The sequence below is a fragment of the Ochlerotatus camptorhynchus genome, unplaced genomic scaffold (genome assembly GCF_037179485.1).
Source record: "Ochlerotatus camptorhynchus isolate MF236.1 unplaced genomic scaffold, CSIRO-AGI_Acam_v1.1 ptg000128l, whole genome shotgun sequence".
NCBI lineage: Eukaryota > Metazoa > Arthropoda > Insecta > Diptera > Culicidae > Ochlerotatus > Ochlerotatus camptorhynchus.
Genome location: NW_027040618.1, coordinates 1,329,721 through 1,345,217, shown reverse-complemented (window position 1 = coordinate 1,345,217; position 15,497 = coordinate 1,329,721). Strand labels below are relative to the sequence as shown.

Here is a 15,497-nt window from a genome sequence, read left to right as displayed (position 1 = left end):
AATATGGGTTTGATATTTGATTAGGAACTTCACAACTTAATGGTGCCTATAAATGGATGACGAACTAAATAATTTACTTTATGATTAGACATTAAGTTCAAATTTCTCCAATTCAGTCTAGTACCATGGAGTGAGTCTGTTAATTATCTATCGACAACCGGGAAAACGTCACAGCCCGTGCGTGTCTAGTAAGAGCATATCATGGATCAACCAAGGATTCCTTGTGGGTCAATTCTGGGAAACTTATTTATCCACGTTGCACTGAATAGAATTTTCATTATCAATTTAAATTTATTTTCATTTGCCATTATTACAATCTCAAACTCGACTCTATCCAATACAAACATTGAACATCAGAATTGTTTAAGCTCCTAAAAAAATTGCAACGAATTGGTTAAGCCATACTTGCTTTTGTCATATTCAGTACTCATGTTGGCAATTGCTTTGCTGAGTTTTTTTTTTTTTGCACCTATTTGCCTTCTCATGCATCTTAACTAGTTTCTTGTGAGCTTGTCTGACGAAAACCTTCAACCACTTTTTTGTTATCCACCATCTCCATCCCTCTCCTATACAATATCGATGATGATTAGTTTCGTTCCATTGGTTACGCATCAAATAGCTAAACCATCGAGACTTGAATTGCTTTGTATCATTTGTTTGCTACTCGGACAACTTTCCGCCTCAATACCGGGAAAAAAGGGAAAGCCAATGATAAACTAGTAAATAATAGCTTCATGTCGTCAAACACGCTATTTCCAACTGCACGGGAAAAAGTAATTTCAATTTAAATAACTGATTGGCGACACAGCTAAGTGTTGACCGTATAACAGTTATCCAATTGCTGGATGGCGAGGTCCAATCGATAGCTTTGCTGAGAACCGGAACGCCTCTGGGCAGGTGCTGAGCGCTAGCGGAATTAATAATTCAGTGAGTTTGAAGTACCTTCGGTGAAGAACTCACGACCAAGTGGGAACAAGAAACTGCCGTAGCGTGTATAGCGGATTGCCAATAATTGACAATCATGCAATGACGCAAGGTAACCTTGAGTCGGAATTCTGCCGTCCGGTGGCTCCAAAGTGTTTAATCACCACTTTGACGATTGACCAAAGGTGGAGCTGGAGGAGATCGGTTGAATTTAAATCGTAGAAAAATTGCTCATTTTAGGGACCGAATCGTATTTGGGCGTTTGTCAAGTGATTTGTTTGTGAGTGCTGCCAGACAGTGCTTAGTGCTTGATCATTCGGATGACAGGTGGGACGTGAGGTGAATCGTGAGATGGGTACCGGTTTATCGTCGTCGGTAGTTTGCAATTCAAATACGGTTTAGACGATGCACTCACAGATTAGATTCTTTTGGGCGCCTAATGACTATGGCGCATGGGATGGTATCAATTGCAACGAACCGATTGAAGCATGAACAATAAAGGATCACAGCTGATTCGAAGAAAAAAAACCTCTCAACATCGTCAATGATCGTTACTCTCCGTGCGACGCGATAGTTCAGCTCAATTGCAAACAAAGCGCCATAGCGATAGTACAAACTGCGTGCAATTTTTCTCTCGCTGAGAAGCGATCCTCTTTGTCGCGATCAATCGACTGAGTAGCTAACGAGCCGTCCTTCGAAGCGAACAACAAAGTGGGCCTTCGAACTCTTTATTGCAGTTCCTGCTTCGACAGTGCACGCTGCTTGTCGGACTCACGGAGTGTGAATGTTCCATTAATGTTGTATTTTTTGCTTTTTTTTATCAGCCCAGCCCGAGTGACAACAGTGTGAAATCAAAATAGAAATGAGAATGCTGAAAATGAGGTGAAGAAAGACGACGACAACAAACAAAAGAAGTGCATCACCCAACGTGTTATCACTACGCCGACAGTGAGAAGTGCGATTTCTTGTGAAGTGTTTGAAGAATGCGAAAATCCCTGCTAATTCTGGAAGCTTAAGCAGCACGCGGGCCCCGAGTAAAAAACGAGTGCAATAAATGTGATAAAGAAGGGATCTCTGTGCTAACGGATTCAAAGTGAATGATAAGTCAGTCTCGAGTCTTGCTGGGAGAGTGTTTCGTGACTGAAAGTGAAAACCTCGGCCCTCAGTTCGGATCGTACGGCTCCGGAGACAACAACGTGTAATTTTCCTGTGGTGCATGCGGTGAATGTACTTCGTGACGGATTTTCTCAACTGGATAAAGACTGTGCAGCAGACCATCATGTCCAACGCAACTGGTTTGAGTAAGTACCTACTTATTTTGCGGACCTTTCTTCGTGGGCTGTTCCCGTTTATGGAGAAACGATCGATCCGTTTGATCAAGTGCGTTGATTTTCGTTATTATATATGAAGCGGTTCGAGAAAAAAACAGAAACGTTCTCATAATACCCAATGATTAGTAAACCATGATGGTAGCTTACTTCTTGGACACGTGTGACATAACAATTAATTTCATATACATCGATCGATAGTTTGTAATTTATGTTATATGTGCGCAACTTAAGCCGCACAATTCATAAGGTTTCAAGTAGAAATGACAGATCTTCTTCTTCGATTTGGTCTTTCAATCCCCACTATTTTCTACCATCTAATAAGACAAAAACGTTTTTTTTTTTTATTATTTATTTGAAAAGGCTCAACCGAATTAACTTTACAGAGCCGAGGATTCTTGTTCACTATACAATACATCTTAAAACTATAGTCAAAAGGTACAACACAATAAACATTTGATCTTCCGCTATCCAATAAGCCTCCTCCACCAGAACGGGAGCCGCTTCCAGTGGTTTCATTGTATGGCAGATTCGCCTACGGGGGTCAGAGCGCTTCCATTGCAGCAATGGACGCAAACGTTTCCAAAGTCGACGTCGCATCGACCGAAAGAACTGCTGATGAAGAACAATGAGAAGGACCACACAATGGTTGCTGCCGACACAGACGATCGCGTGACACACATTGAGGGTGGTCTGCTTCTGTCGACAGCCGAGTGAACACTGACAAACACGGTTTTGTAGCTAAGTTATTAACCCTTTGCCTGTATCTTGGGGTCAAAATGACCCCAGGCAATTTTTGCAATCTTGATTATTCATCAAAACGATTTTTTCTCTGACATTTTTGCATGCTGAAGTCTTCTTGATATGCCGCCTCTTAGTTGAGACATACTTCGAATTTTATTGAAAACCTGTTTTAAAGGATTTTCGCAATGAACTTAGTTTTATTTGAGAGGTACAGACAAAGGGTTATCGAAATTACCTAGGACCTTATACAAAGTTCAGTTGCCCCTTGGTGTTCATTGATCACATTTACAGTTCTTCATTGAAGGCTCTCTGAGTGTGTATCATTTCTGCGTTCATGATTGTGACCATTACAGAGGTTCAAATTATCAATACGATCCAGTCAAAGACTGATAGTCTCTATAACAGCGTTTTTCAATCTATGTGTCGCGAGCCCCATGGTGGCTTTGTCTTTTTCAAGCCGATTCATTGTAAATCTGTTTTTATGTTTCAGGTAATCATGTGTACACACATTAGGGAGGGCCAAGTTTGTATGGTGGATCATAACCTCCTGATCCCCATTTATTTCCCGATGTGTATTAAGGTCCCCAACAACGGTGTCAAATTTTAACATTTGCGTGCCTGACGTTTAAATTTGCATTGATTTCAAAATTTAAATAGCTCTAAAAACATAATTTCTCAATCTTTTTCTTCGCAACAAATTGCATTTTGTCGGGAATCTATCGAAGTTTTTGAATCCATCTGAAATTCATGGTTCCGGAGTTATTACGGTTCCCGTTGGAATCTCTTTTGGTTGGCATTCGGCTTTACTGTTCTGTAATAAGCATACACACGATGAACATCATGTTTTTTTCTCTCAAATGATATAATTGGATCAATGGCAGCTATACCGACGGTCCACTATCACATTGGGCACTCAAGAAGAGTTCCGGTGCCCCCACGGGAAGTGGCCAATTCTCAACAAGAACCACAACCTATCGTGTGACATATCAAACTTTATGATTTTACAAATATTGGCCGGTGATGGCCTTAATGTGAGTCGAAAATTACACCAGCCCTCCCGGGAATGTTCTGGTGCCCCCGGGGAAGTGGCCAATTCTCAACAAGAGCCAAAACCCATCATGCGACTTATCAAACTTCATGATTTTACAAATCTTGGCCGATAATTACCTTATTGAGAGTCCACGGTCACATTAGCCCTCCCAGGCATGTTATGGTGCCCCGGGGAAGTGGCCAATTCTCGACAAGAATTAAAACCCATCGTTTATGATTTTACAAAACTCGGCCGATAATGTCCTAATTGAAATTCACGGACATACATGCACCGACGAACCGACGTGACAGCTCATAGAAGCCACATTCAAATTTTTGCCCAAGACGCCATATTTAAAATACGTTAAACACTACCGTCATCTACTCATCCAATTGCGTCACATCGTAAGCAAGGACACTTACACGCGTACAATTTATATTGACTTGGTTTGCGTCTCACCTGGTTTGACAGATCTGATCGCCCGTTTGATAGATCGAACCACTCATTTGAAAAATCGAATTTTGGACAAATGAAATGCTCTAGTGGCATGTCGGTTCGTCGGTGATACAAGCCCTCCCGGCCATGTTCGGGTGCCCTCAGAAATATTACGGTCTCCCCGGAAAGTGGCCACTTCTCGACAAGAACCAAAACCCGTCGTGCAACATATCAAACTTCATGGTGTTTCCTTAACTCGGCGGATAATGAATTGAATGAGATAACATGGTCACTAGACTGATGCAAATTTTGACTTTTTCGCTCCACAGTGCTTAAATGGTTTCAAATCGGGTCCTGATTAGCCTCCCAAAGTTACAACTCATTTGGTAAGAAACAGACTTCGCACAAGTCATTTGAAGTTTACATGTAAATTACTATGGGAAATCTCAACTTTTTGTTCATTGCCTCTAGTCTTTTTCCATATTAAGCTGCGAAACAGTTTGATAGCCATTCTTATAGAAAATTTTCTCAGCTACAACTTTGCTGAAGATCGTTTCTATGTAAAACGAGACAGGAAAAAGTTATTAATTATTTAAGAGATTGGTAAACTTATGACATGATCAAGCAGCTGCTCTGTAGGCAACACTGTATTTTGCAGTGTGACATAGTAGCCATGATTTTTGTGTCCTATTCAATGCCCCAGAAACACCAATGTTGCCTGCTGAGCAGTTGATTGAGCATGATCATAAGACATCAACGCATTGAACTATTGATAACTTTCGATCCTTGCATTTAATCAAAAAGTAGTCCTCAGCAAAGTTGTAGCTGGGAAAATTTCCTACAAGTACAATTGAAAGTTTTTGAAGCAGACCGATATGGTTAATTATAAGATAGACATGAACAAAAATCTTGGTTTTACCATAGTAATTCCCATACAAACTTCAAATGGTTTGTGCCATCTCAGTTTCTTACCAAATGGGTTCAAATTTTGATAGGTTAGTCAGGATCCGATTTGGAATCGTTTAAGTATTGTGGAGTGAAAATTTCAAATTTTGCATCAATCTAATGATCACCTCGGGGAAGTGGTTAATTTTCAACAAGAATCAAAACTGGTCGTGCGACACACCATAGTTCATCATTTAAATAACTCGCATGGTAATGGCCTTATTGACAGTCAACGGTCACACTAGCTCCCTCGGGCATGTTGCGGTGCCCCCAGGGAAGTGGCCAATTTTCGGCAAGAACCAAAACCCGTCGTGCGATATATCAAACTTCTTGGATTTTTCAAAACTCGGCCGGTAATGACCTTATTGAAACCCCACAGTCATATTGACCTGCCCGGATATGCTGCGGTGCCCTCGGGGAAGTGTCCAATTCTTAGCTAACACTTAAACCTGTCGTGCGACACATAAAGCTTCATATTTTTTTCAGATCTCGGTCAGTAATTGTCTAATTGAGAGTTCACGGTCATATTCGCCATCCCTAGCTTGTCTCAGTGCCCCCGGCAATATTCCAGTGCCCCAAGGAAATTATTAATATATTGTGTATATTCCCTCTAACCACCACTGGCCGGCCGTGTTATTATGGAAGAACTCTCTCTACAATGTCGCATTTATGGTCATTTTAGACAGATTTAGTCCGGGAGTTAGAAAGTGATAGCTCTATTGCAGATCCAACAACCCATTTCAGAATGTCTGGAGACCCAAGTAACCAAAAGTTCTGATAAAAGGCTATTTGTGGCTTAAGCAGCTTGGTTGAAGGTAGTCCATAGAATTCTAAACAGCCTCATTTTTAAGTCGTTATAAGAACTTGAAAGTTCCGGTACTGTTATTGAAGAGCATTCTAAGCAGCTTCTGGCGGAACTTGAACGGAACTTTTAGAAAATAAACTAAAAAAGGTTTTTGTCCCCTACACCAATGCAATATTTAGTTCGCACTTTTATGAAAGTTATTTCTACTTCTTCTTCTTCTTCACAATATTAGCTTATTGCGTGCTCTCAACTTAGTGTTCTAGATGAACTTCCACAGTTTTTAATTGAGAGCTTTCGATGCCTGTACCATTTTTGCATTTGTATAATTGTGTGGCAAGTCCAATCATAATTCTATGCCCAGGGAAGTCGAGAAATTTTCCAACCCGAAAAATTCCTAGAACGGACCGGGAATTGAACCCAGCCACCTCCAGCATGGTCTTGCTTTGTAGCTGCGCCTTTACCGACTGAGCTAAGGGAGGCCCCAGTTATTTCGAAAGGCAGGTATTAATGTGTATTGATTTATCAGCATTAGTAGTCGAATTGGAGCTGTTTGAAGAATTAAACCCAGTCTCTGCGTGAGAGCCCCAGCACGAACCGCTACGTCATCTGAGATATATTAAAATTAGTTCTTGTCCCACCTACTGTTGGAGTATTCAGTGCCAGCTGACTGACTTGAATACGAAACACAACACCTTGATGAATTTTAAATTGTTGTTTGCCCGCATGGTAATCCAACACACTTGTGGCGCAGTGGCTAGCAATCGTAAATCGCATGCCGAATACACGGGTTCGAATCCAAGAAATTACTCTAAAATATTGGCATAGAATGTTGATGCACTGCATAAATATAGGAATTATGATTAATTCGGGCCACTTATCATTTCATATATACGTACCTTAAATTTTCTTACTAATAAAGACTTGTGCGGATTGCTTCATGTGGATTGAAAGTTCTGTCGAAACTTCATTTGAACTATATGGAACTTGAAAGTTCTGTCGGGACTTAGTTCGAACGTTTTGGAACTTGGAAGTGATTTTAATCGTTGAATGCGGAACTTTTGGTTACTTGGGGAGTCACGCCCATTCCGAGGTTACTTTCACTTACAACAAGCTCCGCATGTATGCATCACCGTTATCAAATGGATATTGGTATTACATACACGCTTCCAGGTTCGAAAATATTCTGTTCAAACCTGGCACGTAGTTTATGTTTTTTTAAATTGTAAAATGTATTTGGACTGGTCTCAGCATGTTAATTCAATGGGTTCCGTAATTTTGATTTTCTCTAAGCTTTGCATCTCATTTCGTGATGCACCTTTGTCGTACTACTTCCTTTAACGAACACAAATTTTCTTGCATTGTCATGGTCATCTGGGAAGAGGTTCGCGTGTACTGCTTTCCCCAGGAACAGTTCGTGGCCATCAGCTGCCACCCGTCCAGTCTTGGGCGTATCCAGCGAGGCATCTTTCATATTGCTCCCAATCTCCGACACCGGCGAGAGACCAGCAGCTGAGCACTTTTGCAAGCGGATTGCTGATTCACGGCAACGTCGGCCACCAAATCACCACCACATTATCAACACGTTCCCGGGATAATTTACCAACCGGATGGATCTATCAATAGAACTACACGCCGAAAGTGTAGCATCCGAACTCGGAGAACCGGGCTCCCGGGAGGCAATGAAAATCGACACCGAACAATGGAACTGAATCTGCGTTGTATGTATGCCACTCAAGGCAAACACAGGCAAAACACGATATATCACTAAATGATAACTTTATGAACGCTTGCAACTAAATTTCAGCACACAAATTAACAGATTTAAAGCCAAAATGTGTTTAATTCGCTTGAAAAATACGCAGCAAAAGAAAAACAGGTCAGCTTTCAAGCGCGGCCTACTGCGATCCAAAGTATTAATTCTCGATCTGAACCAATACCCGCCATACATCAATCTTCAAGATTTAACGTAACTTTGTCAGTTTTGGTTTCATTGAGTGTCCACGATCACATTGGGGCTCTCGCAAATATTCCGGTGCCCCGAGAAAGTGGACAATTCCCGATTAGAACCACAATCCGTCGAGTGATATATAACATTTTATGATGGAAATTGTCTTATAGAGAGTTCACGATCACATTGGGCTTTCCGGACATGTTCCGGTGTTGAAATTATCGCTCCACAGTGCACAATCCTTTCCAAATCGGATCCAATGTTTGAGCTCAGTTGGTAAAAAACTGACTTGACACGAACCATTTGAAGATTATATGGAAATTACTATGGGAAAACCAAACTATTTGTTCATTGTTTTCTAGCCTGTTTCCATATTCCACTGTTAAAAAGTTCTAATTTCAAACGAGTGATTAAGGGAGGAAGTACAATTAGAAGGCCTAAAATGAGGCCTATCTTTGAGAGTGGATTGCGAGTAGGGAAATAAATGAATGTTAGCGATTCTTTATGTATGTTATTAAGGATTAAATGAAGATTAATTATCAGTGACATTTTTTTTAAATTTTGCGATTTAGACCAATTATTATAAATAATGTGAAGTCAATTTTTTAAAGCAGCACTTCGCGCCGTGCAGTCCCTACGTCCATGATCACGTCTGAAACAAAAAAAAAAACAGGACATTAAATTTTAAGGTACAGCGCACAACATGAATGAATTCGTATGTAAAAATAATGTTTTTTTCACAAAAAAATTTGAAGTTGAAAAAAAATTTAAAAAACCCTATTTTTTTCGACTTTGTTTATAAAAAAAACATGTTATAACAAGCAAATCTAAAAAATCTTTCTATTCATGTTGTGGAGAATTTAATTATGAACATAAAACAGAAAACCGGAATCGATTTGAATGAAAACTCTGACCTGTACATTGCACGGCGATTTTGAAAACACTACTTTTCAGTAGAAGCATTTAAAGTTCAACTTTGACATGTTCAGCCATTTGACATGCACTCACTGAATTGCGTATAACTTTTTAAATAAGTTCCGGACGGCTTTATGCTTTAAAAGGCTCATTCCCAGATACATATAGAGTAAATTAAGCCAACAAAATTTTTTTCGAAAAAAAATTCTAATTGTACTTAAATAGTTAATAATTGTTTGAGAGATTGATAATATTATGGCGTGATCGAGCAGCTGTTTTGTTGGCAATACCTAATTCTGCAGTGTGATTTTTGAGCTCTATTCTACGCGCCAGAAACATCAATGTTGCCTGCTGAACAGTTGATTGAACCTAGGGGTAAGTCAGCTTTCGATCATGAGTAATATTGGAGTTAATTTTGAGTAACTCTGAGTAGCTCGAGTTGCTCATTATTGAATGCATGGTAGAACAGCAACCTGTTTTTGTGCGTTTTTTTTTTCTCCAAATGTCAAGGCCAGGTGTTTGACGGAGCAAGTATTCAACCCACCATCATCCAATGACGTATCATGCTGGATCACTATCCTGTAATCCCACAATCTTCGTACCTTTTCTGCAATCTTCGTACCAATACAGCAGTTTTCACATAAATTGAATCAATTGACCATCAACACAAAGAAGAATGCATTATTTAAAAAAAAATCTAAGCGTCTCTGAGAAGAGTCAATTTATATCATAATATTTTTAATAAAGTGATGTAGAATAATCTTTGTTTTATACTAGTTAACATTTGCACAGTTGATAACTTTTTAAATAGGTTCAGTAACTGGAAATCGATGAAAAACTATGGTTGGTAATTCGTAGTATATCATCAACTGGCATCATCACGGCTACAGCTTAGTGGTACTAAGAAAATAATCTTTGTATTAATTTAGGAATGACTGATTCACACGGGTTTCTGGAATATTGATTAAACTAAATTCCATTTTCTAGTAAGTTTGTCGTGGAATTGATGGAATAGAAGCTTTTCATCGTCTTGTCACATGCTCTTTATGCTCGTTCAAATCAAATTAACTGTAACTTTCTTGAATTCCCTTCTTCCTAAATTCGATCTTTGTAATTTGAATTGCCGAAATTTACAGTAACAATTTAAGACCCCTAATTTGCTTGAAACGTAAAGCGACCCATCATAATGGATGTTTCGACAACGATTTCACATGATGGCATCTTTTCCGGATCTGTTTTCGTTCCATATCTTATTGTCCACTCAAACTCAAAGGCTTCCGCTTACTCTACGATGATCCAAGTAAATCATCCAAGCCAATCTAAAATATCCCGACCCTCACCCGATTTCACAAAACTTGAGACTGGTGCGTGTGATAGAAAATTTATGTTAGTTGATAGATTGATTTTGGCTTGGATAATCTAAAAGTCACATATCCTGCTCATACCATATTTTCAAGATTTCACTTATCGTAATGGGCTGTAAATGTATTAAATTGAATTGGTTAGTATTTGTATCAATATAATAAAATAATACGGAAAAAAAACACTTTGACTGGTTGATGAATGTGCGACTGCTTTGATCAATTTTGAGTAATTATGAGTACAGCTGACTTGCTCCTTGGATTGACCACAATAAAAAGGCACCAACTAATAGTCATTCAACCTGAAACGAATTAAAACGATTAATTAATTAATGCTAAGAAATCATTAGCCTACTAGTGTTACTACCAAGCGACTGCAGCGGCAGAAAATAAGGTTTGTTTTGATTCTGCTGAGTTGACAGCAACAATATATGCTCCACAATAGTAGTAGTAGTGTAGTAGTAGTAAATACAGATGAATATCGACTGAGTTACATGACTTAACATGAGTTCACACTCGGTCAAACTCTCAAAACTTGCATGCAAGTTAGTAGAAAAGGAAAGAAGACAAGTTTAGATGTGTGCATTAAATTGGCAGTTGAAGAAGAGCACATTTAAATGGATTATAACTGTGCTTAAATTAGGGGGCAAATGAAGGTTGAAAAACAACTTAATTTTTACAATAACTTAAAAATCCCCAAAGGCTTCCATATGAACCCATGAGGAGGGAAATGATATAAAAACGGACCAGGATTGCAATATAAAATCATTTACAAACTATCTCCCAACGTGAAATATATCTTTCAAACCGTCCATCAACGCGTTATTTCTCAACATCGAACCAGAATCCAGTGCCAGTGAACCATTGCCGTAGCCTAATGAGTTGTATTCAAGTCAGTGTACCGACGTTGCAAGGTGAACATAAAACTTAACATTTGATCCATAAGTGATCTTCAACAAAGTTGTAGAAGCGAAGCACAGTTATCATTTTTAAAAGCAGAGTAAAATGGTGAATTTTGAGAGCGATATGAACAAAAAACATGGTTTTCCCATAGTAATTATAAACATATAAACTTCATTAAGTTTGTGCCAAGTTAATTTCTTAATATCTGTTAAAATTTTGGAAGGCTAATCACACACTTAGAAATAACTACTTTTACACGAGACATAATCCATATTGGACGTAAATCATGGATCGTAAACAAACTTTTGATGTAAATTTCGGTGTTCTCAAACCGAAACAAAAGCAACTCGACGAAAAGAACGTTCGATTGTATTGATTTTCTCGTTTCTTTCAACTGATTCTTATGTCAAAAGGGAACCGAAATTTACACGACTTTTTCGTAGTGTGCAGGACCCAATGTGGAAAAGTTTGAGCGCCATGGAGCAAAAATTTCAAATGTTGCATTAGTCTACTGATCATTGAATCGGAAAACAAAATTCAAGGAATTTGTATACACCAGGATCAAAACTGGAAAAAACTTTGAATTCCGATGAAAAATCGGGGAAAATATACTTCCTTTTCCCGAAAATAAACTCTGATCCTTGAAAACTTTTCAGAGAAGAATACCAAAGTACACACAACTATAGTCTCATTTAGGTGCTCTGAGAGATTATTTCTTCACCTCCGCTTAAATCTTAAACCAGGTTTACCCATATAGTTAAGACTGGTTTAAGCCTGAAGCGGTAGCGGCACCGGAGGTGTAGTCGTAAGCTGTTGTTTGCTTGTTCATTTTTTGTTAACGATAATCAAATGAGATTATGCTCATTGATGAGAATTGATCTTTTGATATTTTCCCAACACTGCTTACAGTTTTTTCAGGCTTCAAATATCTCATTTTATCAATTGAATCCAGCTGAAAGTGTATCAATAACTGTAAATTGACGTAGATGCCTCCATATCTAATGGGAACTATTTTCATTCGTCTAAGCTTGCTCATCATAAGCAAGTGATAACAACATGTCTCGTATCAGTATCAGACCAACCAATAACAAATGTAACCTGCTAATCACATTAAAACTGCCCCAAACTCGATAAATCTGATCCGGTCGGCAACGGAAAACTTACGGCTGTAAACAGGGTTAATTCTCATCAATTTATTTTAGATATCGTCCAAGGTTGTGACTCCTTATATAATTGTCGTTATCGGTTGGATATGTAATATCATTGTTTAAATCATAATTATCTTAGTAAGTACATACGTCACTTTGGAGCGATACTTATCAGTAAAAACCAACGATTACGTTATATCAAAATCTTGAAATGACTATGGCAGTGATTTTATTGCCAGCTGGAAGGCAATAGATAAGACCCACCATCAATGTGGTAGCCGCAAAATAAACTTCTGATACCGAGCGGATAGATTGGCTAATATTCTACTGGATACGAAGTAAGGTAAACATATTGAACCTTGTAAGCGATCGTTCCACTATCGGACTCTGCCCCACAGGCATATGCTTATCGGGCAGAACCAATCAAAACTCACCCAACTATATGGTTGTGTGCGCTTTACGTTCTGTCAAGAGCTACTGGGTCTAATCAACACCAGGATTGCAATATTTCCCGCGATTAAGCACTTTCAAGTGACTTTGACGAAACAAGCTAACTGTCGATCAGCATCAGATTCACATTAACACAATTCTATGCATTAATGAGCACAAGTAGCAATCTAACCCAATACCACCAATACACAGGAGAGAGTGAAAGAGGAAAAAAACAAGTTTGACCATAAAAATAAACTCAAAATCTTCTTCTCCGCGGAGAGCGGTCGGTTAGTACGATTTACGTCAAAAAGGTCAACCTTGTTGATGTTGGTCGTCCGTCCGTCGGTTTTATGCTCATCTGGCTCACGTGATTGTTTTCGCCACTCTACGTGGATGTCGTAGATTCAGTGCACCGGTAATTAGGGGAAAAAAATGAGATTTAAAATATAATAGTACCAGTTGGTAATGCTTAGTGGGCAAAGAGCTAGTGAGTTAACTGCACGGGAGGAATGGCACAGGCAAAGGGTAATCGGTCTTATCTAGTGCTGTGTCGCCATGTGCTGAACTGTACATACATGAAATAAGTGCGATGGTTTAGGGCTTTATTTATTATTCAACATCTGGAGGTTTTCCACTTCTGGACAGTGGGAAATTCACTCTGAAATTGACCACTGAAAGGAAATCTTTATGAAGAGATTTTCATTTTTAATTCTCTTAAATCACCTTTGATATGTTTGGCTTGTGGACTACCCGTCCAACATTTTCAGTATTTGTAAAAAATCTATCAGTTTCGTTTCTACAGCCTCAAGCTGTATTGAAACACTATACGATATGCGGCAACTTTTACACAACCTCTATACAAGCAAATCTGGTGAGCTTAGGCAGCTAGTTTTGGTCACATTAGACAGCTCTTAATCCCATATTGATTGACGCTTCTTACTCAATCTATATTCAGCTGTTTTGCTGAGAATGAAGTTGAAAGGCGCTTATTCAACTTTTTCCCAACTACTTAATAATCGCTATACAGTGACATAATACCCCTCATTACATTCTATATCACCATACAAACGTATTGTTGATCTATATCACGAATAATGCTTGATATAGGTCATATCATGTTCAATACATAATATAAAACCAAAAAGCAGCTACTGGCAACCCGGTCGTAACAGAGCTGCACAGTGGTCTAAAAGTGCCAAAACGTACGTTTTTTAAATAGTTTATGCAAAAACGGTCCATTAAAGCCATATAATGTCTTCGGAGAAGTTTGTGCACTTAAAAAGCCCCTTCTTATGAGCTTAGTCTTTTCATAATTAATCTACCTAGAAAAATTCAAATCAAATTAATCAAAAGATCATTTAATTTTTTTTTGTCGAGATAGCAAATTAGTATTTTCAGCAAAGTTTTAGACAATATTAAATCAAACATTTTTGCTCCAGACGTTAACCAGCTATCTCTTATGTTTACGGAGATATGTAATTTTTGTGGTGAGGGACTTCAGAAAATCAATGTTTTGCAAATAACTTTTTAGGAAGAAATTTTTTGACGTTAATATTGTCTACACAACTGTTTGCTATTTAAAAATTCGCCATTTTGTTTTGGGAAGCAAGTTCCTATCTTCAATATTCTGAAGAAATTCAAGGTTTTGACCCAAAATTAGCACTATTTTCAAGGCTAAGCGCTCGAAGTTCAGAAAAATTGGGCAAACCACGCTAATTACATTTGAAAGCATACTTAAAATGCTACTCAATGCATACCAAATCATTAGGTTTCTTTAGTATTCCCTGCCGATCTGCTTATTACCAAACTATAGTAAACTCGGAACTGCGGTTCCTCTGAAAATTTGCCCGCCCACGTCGTTTCGCATCATCCTACCGCAGGGAAGAAAGGATGAATTGAGTAGGCTGTCATTTTCGGTGGAAAATTTTCATTGGAATAGCAAAATGCGGAAATTACTTCAGTAATTATTTAGCAACATATTGCATCAGGAAGTATCAATCAATGCTTGGGGATGGCCCGGCATAGTGGTTAACATCCATGCTTCTCACGGCAAAGTAACGATTTCGAATCTCATTCCCGGACAAGTACCGAATGACCCAAAAGTGTTAAAGTGGCTACCATGGACCTCCGGTAATCTGACCGTTTTTAATCTGAACACTTTTTAGCTTGAAAGTCGCTAATCTGCACGCCGAGCAAACTAAAAATTTATCAAACGTTATCATTTAGCGCATGGAATGGAGAAAAGCGAAATGGAACGATGCGAAACGGGATGCAAAATCAAAACAAAACAACGACTAATGCTACCAAAAACTCGTTTTTCTGATGATCGTAGGGTTACCAGAAGTTCAAACTAAAAATAAACCCCGTTAGCACAGACAAACAGACGTAACTCTTCATTGTGTATCTTCGTTCATGCATTTAACGGTTGATTTAAATATTATCAGTTCCGCGAACTACTCGCCGCAGCGCTGGCATCGGATCACTTTGACGTTTCTATACATTCTATAGAACTTTTATGCAATATTGTTTACGAGTTAGCGAGCAAGCTTGTTTTCCGCGAGAAGCCAGAGAGATGTCGT

The 15,497-nt window shown here is 38.7% G+C and overlaps 1 protein-coding gene across 1 annotated transcript in view; it reads left to right on the top strand.

Annotated features, from left to right (window-relative positions):
• Positions 1-15,497, top strand: part of LOC135700109 (long-chain-fatty-acid--CoA ligase 6) — a 132,638-nt gene that overhangs the window by 13,236 nt on the left and 103,905 nt on the right. Inside the window, exon 2 of the mRNA XM_065220502.1 lies at positions 1,749-2,225. Coding sequence (XP_065076574.1) covers positions 2,150-2,225 — 76 coding nt within the window. The 5' untranslated portion in view covers positions 1,749-2,149. The remainder of the gene's footprint in view (positions 1-1,748; positions 2,226-15,497) is intronic.